Raw genomic sequence first — 8,364 nt, 5'->3', positions numbered from 1 at the left:
ATACACTACATTACAAGAACCTACACTGTGAGAGTGCTTGCGATTGGCTAAGAAAAGTATTTGTAAAATTCCGGTTTATATTTGATCCACCCTCGTATTTTTGCCGTTGTATTGAACTCGTCTCCGTCCAAAATTCCAGTTACAATTCACTTCGTAGAACTTTATAAATTATACAGTCCATTTTATAGTTTACTTGTATGTGTACATATTGATTTATATTGTTTGAAATATATGTATTAATTATACAAGTTCTTGTTCGTGATTCATTCATTTAAATAAACCGCGAGCGATTTCAACTCGCAACAAATTTAAATTGATCTTAACATTAATGAAATGGGATTTGGAAGTGTCCGGTGGCACGTGAATATTTAAATTTCGAAAAAAATTACGCATATTTTTCTCTGGAAATGAAAACCACCTTCCCATTCATACATATAAATATATACACAGATGCGCCAGTTTTAAGCAAGAAAAAATACACTCCACTTTCAATTACAAACAGCAACTACAAAAAGGGCATGTTCGGGAAAAAGCGAGCTGAACCGATCAGTATAATTACCTTTAGATTATCTGCTTAAAATATGGGTTTCAACAACTCAACCGTTTAGATTTAGTTTGCCCCTAGCGAATTTAACAGCGTATATTTTCAGTATATTGACTCCTTTTCAATAAGATCTCCTCAGGATTTGTCGTTGGGAGAAAATATCAAAATATGATCAGTCAGGTTAAGGTATGAAATAAAATTTGCAATCGTACTAATAGGGCCCAAATTTGATTAACGAGATACAAATAAGGGTCAAATATTTATTGTTCTTCGTAATCAAAAACTCTCAAGCGGAATGGCGCGTTGCATCGCTTAAACGCTTCGTGGAGCGGCGTTGTACAAAGGCGTATATTTTAAATTTTACATTGTAGGTGTGCTCGGGGTTTAAAAGCCCAAAAGTTGACCTTTGAACATACAGTCTAAATTCTTGATCAATCAACGAAACATGGAAGACTAAATCTTATTAAGTCCATTTGTCAATTATTATTGCAAAGTTATATGCCCAAATTTTAATGAGATGAAAATTAAAGATAATTTAAATGAATTGAGTGGTCAAATTTTTTTCCAAAACGAGATATCAATTTGTAGTAAAATCAAAATTTAATAATGTGTGTAACAAATTTGGATTAAGGCCAAACTTTGAAAAGCGGCTCAATTTCCCAAAACGATCTTTAATCTTAAGACTATATGTTGACTCTATAATATAGAGTATAGAGAGTATAGCGAAACTTGAGTGGAATAAGGTATTCGTTCCGAATCTGCTTGAAGTAGGCGATGGTTCAAAGTTTGCTTGAAGGTGTTTCTTCCGAATCATCTTGATGAAGGTGCTGGTTCGCCGCTTGCTCGAAAAAGGCGTTCGTTCAACGAAGTATTCATTCTTGAAATTTTGTAGTGGTACTACTGACGCAGGGGACTAAACTTTTACAAAAGTAAAGTTTTATTTTTTTATTTCAGCTTCTAATTAAGACTATTTCGCATAATTATATAAAACTGAGATAATATAATACTACTTTTTATTATTAATTTATTATATTATATATTATTTAGTTGTTTAACTTCATTGAAATTAAAACTAAATTCATATTAATTAATTAATTTTAATTTCAATTTTGATAAAAAATTTAATAAGAAATAATATACAACATAATAAATATAATAAATAAATAATAAAAAGTTGAGTTGTAATATCTTAGTTTTATATAAATATTCAAAATAGTAATAATTAGTAGCTTAAATAAAAAAATGCGTTTCTATAATATTTATTTCACTTTATATTATACAACTACAATCCTGTTACATATTATAAATAGTCGTTAAATTAAAACTAAATCTACACAGGTAAAAATTTGCGCGAAACTTTAAGAAAAAAACTCTAATCTAGTTATGAAACCTACTTATAACACAGCACGTAAAAGGCAGACAGGTACAGTTTTCTGTACGTTCATACCCATTCCATACCTATTCCCCGTCTCTACTGCCCTGAGTTCGTCGCACGGGTGGGGGAAGAGAGCTCCGAACGCAACTTCTCCGACCTAAAGTGATCGCGGGTTCCAAAGGAAGGGTTTTCTGACCGTGGACCGCTACTCGAGTGCAGCCTCATCTTCAAGCAGATTCGGAACGAACATTAAATTCCACTCAGGCGTCGATATAGAGTATAGAGTCTATGATATATTATATCCTATTATATACAGAAAACAGAAACCAAATATTGAAGTAAGATACAAATTTGCCATAAACCCCAAGTACAAGCTCTGAAATTGCAACAATATGATGCTTTTATACACGAAGCCCTACTTTCGTGATCATTATAATACGGCTCAAAAATAATATGTTCGGCCCAACAATTATTGAGCCAATTCTTTCATTTCCTTACTCATATCAAAGGGAGTGTTAATTTATAATATTAGAACAACAAAACAATGACTAACGTTAGATTGTACCTTGTAGGTTTCGTCAACCACTTCCGCTGGTTGCGTAGAGAGAAAATCATACTCAGGTTCAGCTAGGTTGTTTTTTACGCCGGGCACGTCGCCGTCGTCTTTGGGCCGAACCTTAACGACCGTGGAGAGCACTGGACTCTTAGTTACCACTTCCACATGTGTTTTCACATTCTGCAAGACAAATTGTGAATTTGTATTCCATGCGTTCTGCGTCATGCTAAATAGGCGAATTTCATCAGAATTGTAATTTTACAATATTTCATTACCCAATGGAAGTCTGACAACATTTGAAAATTTAAACAAAGACAATTAAGTTTTTCTTCGATTTATTGAAGAAAATTATTAAAAATATTTCTAATTTCGGTGCTTCTAATTTTTAAGAAATTCTGGATTAAATGTATGCAAATCAATGAAACCAAAATGGATTGTTAAATTTCCAGTTTAACGTTACTAGTATTAATAATATTATAAATAATTGTTTTTCTAAGTAATAATTATTTAAATACTTTGCATTATTTAGAATTGAATAGTAAAAAGCAAGTGATGTTATAAATTTTTATATTATTATTACATGCTCGAAATAATCTTCAATTATCTGCAATTTGTTTCAACATTTATAAGTAATTCCAGTTAGCTAAGAAAGTCTGAGTCCATTGACACAGTCTTCACAATTGAAATGACTTTTCTACTTCTATATAAAATTGTACGGAAATTTGCCCTGGGTATAAACTTGGCCTATGTAAACAATTTAAACAATTAGATATCAAAGTCATATAAATACATAGTCACATGTCTAATTAATAAATAATCATAAAAATTACTTTTATACATTAAAAATTAAACACAGTGTGAAATACAAAAATTAGGAACTGAAAGTTTTTATTTATTAAAGAAAATATTGAAACATGATCATACCGAATCATAATTGCTATTTTTTTAAATCTTTGAAAATAATAATTTACAAAAAATAATAAAAGAACACGGAGAACAGTGGATGTTCAAATATATAGAATCTTGACATTTAAGCGTAAGATTATACTATCACTTAATGCAAACATTAACTTCAAACATTTATACAGCACATCCTATCACATGTTTAATTTTTAAATATTAAATATTTTAACCCTGAACATCTGAATCATACAGGCAAAGATCCATTTCTCCCAGGCCAGTTCTAAGAGACACGATTAAAAATGTGTGAAAAGCAGCAAAACCGGTATGAGACCTTTTTACTTTCCGTTTTTATTTGAGAGACTACTGAGATGAGATTTTTAATGAAATCGGTCAAAAGTTTGCTTTTAAATTCCCTACGTTTGCTATTCATATAAACGATGTGGAATAAAAACAATTTACATAACATTAATTCAAGCAGCCAATTATAGATACATATATTCTTTCAGTGGGTGCTAATCAGTTATTTTTAAAAAGAGACTTTTGAGGTGACATATCTATTTTTATCAGAGAACTTACGTAGTATTTTTTTTTCCAGGAACGATACTCAAGACTCTGTGAAATGTCAATGAATAATAAACACATGTTTAACCATTCCTTTACGAAAATTCTAAAGATATCAGGTATTTTGTTTAGAATTTGGAATATAACTTTGCGATAAGAATATAATGAATGTCATCTCTAAAGGAAAATGTTTCATTATTCAGATTTATGGACAATTCTAGACTTCTAGGAAACTGTATGTAATGATATGTTAGTAAAAAATAGAATGTATGATACACGCTTGATAAAAATATATAGTAAACCCTATCCCACTAACTGCTAATAAAAATGACGTGGATTTAATAGATTTTCTGCCATTGACAAACTAATTGAATTAGATGGAATTCTATCACAAATTTATGAATGTAAAGGTCAAGATGAAAAACGTCAAATTACTTATAGAAGAATTTCAAATTCAGCAGCTTTTTTTGAATTATTTATTTAAAAATTATGCAGACTCTTTCCAATAAATTAGAAATTCGAAAAGTCTTTAATTTAATTAGTTCAACTTTGAATCTTGCAAAAAGTAACATTTTTAGTTTTCGGCATTTTAAAAAAGGTTCAATATTTTCCTAAATTATTTTGAATATTTCAGAAATAGAACTCGTAAGATTCTAAGAAATTTTTCAAATAATCATAATTCTGATTATAAAGTTTCTCAATGACGAAAGTTGAAACATTAGAGGGAAATTTCAAATTAGCTTCAGAATTCTTGTCCCTCACTAACTTCAGAGCCTTGATTTTAGAAATGCCCCACTAACGGTAGAAAATCATTGATTTTAAATACTAATGTATCTAAAATAATTAATTCAATGTAATCAATAGTTAAGACATGATACGTGGTAATATATTAAAATTATAATGGATTACTATAATTATATTTGTGCTTATAATTAATGATTCTCTACTGTATATAGGACCGTGATCTACTGTAAGGTGGTGTGCCCTATTAATTTTCCGATTAAACGGAGTCCCAAAGTATAAGAATCAATAATAGAATTCAGACTAAAAGTGATTTTTAATCAGAATAATTTAATTTGAAAATATCGTGCATGAATGAAGTGTTCTGTTCCCTGATCCAAATGAAAGACTCAGATTAGTTTTTCTAGATATTCCATATTTGTCTGAGGTTTGGAATTTGATTTTGTAATTTGAAATTTTTCTATTTTCACCGCTCTCAAGTCTGATATGCAAGATTGAATATATTAGAAAAGAAAAGAAGAATTCGAGAGAGAAATAGGATAAAAATCAGTTCGTACATGGCAAGCTCATTTTTTCCAATTTTTAACCCCTGATAAAAAAATAATATTATGATATAGCAAATTGTATTTTTTATTTCAATTCCACATGTCAGCAGCTTCATTTAGAGCCATCCCGGAAGTGTTTTAGACTAACAAAGAAATTTCCTTGATAGCCTCGCAGATCCCCATGGATCATTTTATTTAGTTGGAAAGGGCCTACAGCTTACTCCCAGTAAGTGGGCCCTCTGGCGCCCTCTGGTGTAGATAGTCTTGCTGGAGTTTACGGGCCTCGAATCGAATACTGGGTGTCTTGACGACCGACAATTAAAAACCCAAAGTTTCTTGCGGCGGCCTCACAGGTTTCAATCATATTCTCTTTTACCTTCATAGCCTTAAACTCCAGTGAGACCATGTACGCCAGAAGAGATCCCACTTACAGGGTCTAGACTGCATATATATATATATATATATATATGGGTGTGTGTGTATCTAAAGTGAACTTCCACTTATGTCCCCGCTCGCCAATGCCCCCACGTTGCTAGTTCCCCTACCCCTATATGCACTTATTTCTCCGTGCGCAGTTCCTTCAACTCCTACCACGGTCCCTATGCGGGCTATACGGTCATGTCCGCGAGAGAGGCTGACCAATTAAAAAAAGAGGCCTGACGAGCAGGAAGTTTGAACTGAGTATTTTAATCCGACGTTATGGGAATCCAGATAACTTTTTCGAGAAAATATTCGAAAAGTAAAAGTAACTCTTAAATATCATAATAGTAAAATTCTACAACTGTAGAATGTATTTTATCAGTCATGTTCCATTCTTTTGTCGATTGATGACCTTTTATAGTCCCGAAATAAAATCAACTGTCCGAAATTTGAGATGAGGGTACGAAATCGGACACACTAACCTCAAATTTTGCATATTTTATATCGTGACACTGAAAGATCTCTAATCGACAAAAGAATGGAACATGACTAAGAACATAATTCGACACTTGAGAAACATTACTATTCAGCACTTTATGACTTACGGTTGCGTTTAGAAATTTTCCTACAAAACGTCGTGTTCAGTTTCAGTGCAGAGCGACACTGTAAAAAATAAAAAAATTTCACAACTAAAAATGGTAAAATCACTTCGAAAATTTTTTGTAATATTACCACTTGTATTATAGGGAAAATACCATTTTTGAGGTTAAGAATCCAAATGAATTTGTAACTTTACCACTTTCAGTATTGCAATATAGCATGGCGTTGTAAGAATACATTTTCTGCTCGTGAATCTGTCATATTCAAGGTAGGTAATAAAGGGACTCTCTTTAAAAGTAGAGAATTTCTGCAAGATTGTGAAAGTACAAAAAGTAGTAAAAATCCCTTTTTCGAATGTAACCTTACATCTTGAAAATGGGAAATTGATATAAATCGCATTTATGCAGGTTTTAATACAGTAAAATTAGAAGTCATTGTTCAATTTCCAGGGTGCTGAAAATAACAGAAAATTTGTAAAATTACAATGATTTGTAAAAATGTTGTTGGAAATTGGTAAAAATAATGAAAAATGTTCTTTATATTGAAAATGTACCAAAATGTATTCAATAATATGTAAAAGCTTAACGAATAACCTCTTGAAGGAGAATTACCCCATTGCAGTCATTCTTTTTCATAAAATATATTCTCACAATTAAAGAAAAACATTTTTGCCTAAATAAGAAAAATATTCCAATATCATAACATATATTATAGGAAGATTAAAAGTTTACAGAAATCGAATAAATTCAATGAATCAGCGAAACTCCAAAAATATCGATTGCATTTGTTTCAAGTTTGCTGAATGGGCTTAGCTGCTATTAAATATTTAAATTATTGTCTAAGTTTTCTTTACGATTCAGTTAAGTTCATTATTTATTTCGTACATTTGAAGCCAATTCAGGTCAAAATTTGACGCTTCAAACTCTGGAAACCTACGTCTGTAGCTTTCAGCGCCACGAAACGGATCTTTCGCAACCTCGTTAGTCTCACACTGCCTCTCTGACTCTCTGAGTGTGGATAAGTTAGTGGAGTGTGGCTTTACCTCTGACTACAAGTAGATATTTTCATGTGCTCGGAAGCTGAATTTGTAACAAGGAAAGTTATTTCCAATTCCTTTTACTTCCTTTTACTTTGAACATTCATATATGCTTTCCATCCAGGTTTGAAGTTAGGCTCCGAAAAAAAATATTTCTATATAAATTGCATGAATGAATTGACTACTTATGTAGAAAGCACGAAGGAATAATAAGGAGACCCAACTGCCAGTGGGAAGCCATCTGAAACTGGCAATAGAAAAATTGCCGTAAGTGATACGCACATTACAGGAAGATGTTAGATTTGAGTGCGCAGGTGTCCTTTTCCTACACATGGAAAAGTGTGCGAGCGAGAAAGTTTGTCAAATTGGCGTAAGTTAGAGGTTCTGTTCTTTTGTTGATCATCATACGAAAGACACACAAAATAAATATATAAACAGTATTTTCGGTACTTGTTTGAAAAATGTGTGGACAGATTTTGAGAAGGAAACGTAGAGGTAAGTACCTTTTAAATTTGTAATGTGATAAATAGGCTAAAGATTCTCGAGGCTCAATGACTGTTAGGTAAAACAATAAAATATATTAGACGTATATTGTACTTACAGTGAAGGCTTTAAAAAAACGAAGTGTATTTGCCTTCTTCGGCGTGTAACTTCGTCCACAACCCGAAACTTGACACCTCATGGCTTAGAACACATTTCTGACACTTGCATCAAAACAAACAAACAGAACCTCTCAACTTATGTCAATTTGACAAACTTTCTCACTCGCACACTTTTCCATGTATAGGAAGAGGACAACTGCGCACCTGCGCACTCAAATCTAAGATCATCCTGTAATGTGTGTATCACTTAGGGTAATGTTTCTATTGCCAAGTGGGGGGACGGAGTTAGGTCTCCTTATTATTCCTTCGTGGTAGAAGGTCATTACTTTTTGGAAGCCCAACTTCAAGTCGGATGGAAGCCATTTATAAATGTATGGACCTGCACGATGTACAATATTATTTTTATTTGAGCAGTGGTAGTACGACAGTGAATTTCCTTGCGGAATTATATTTTTTATTTTGAGACAGGGAATTTAGTAAA

The 8,364-nt window shown here is 32.1% G+C and overlaps 1 protein-coding gene across 4 annotated transcripts in view; it reads right to left on the bottom strand.

The window, feature by feature from the left end:
• LOC117172559 overlaps positions 1-8,364 on the bottom strand; it is a 279,531-nt gene that overhangs the window by 60,495 nt on the left and 210,672 nt on the right. For 3 of the 4 annotated variants that reach the window (XM_033360614.1, XM_033360616.1, XM_033360615.1), the window contains one exon: positions 2,473-2,655. In XM_033360614.1, coding sequence (XP_033216505.1) covers positions 2,473-2,655 — 183 coding nt within the window. The remainder of the gene's footprint in view (positions 1-2,472; positions 2,656-8,364) is intronic. The other variant, XM_033360617.1, reaches the window with a different exon arrangement.

This window comes from Belonocnema kinseyi, chromosome 5 (assembly GCF_010883055.1).
Source record: "Belonocnema kinseyi isolate 2016_QV_RU_SX_M_011 chromosome 5, B_treatae_v1, whole genome shotgun sequence".
Classification (NCBI taxonomy): Eukaryota; Metazoa; Arthropoda; class Insecta; order Hymenoptera; family Cynipidae; genus Belonocnema; species Belonocnema kinseyi.
The sequence above is the reverse complement of the archived record's forward strand: the minus strand, read 5'-3'. Positions and strand labels throughout refer to the sequence as shown.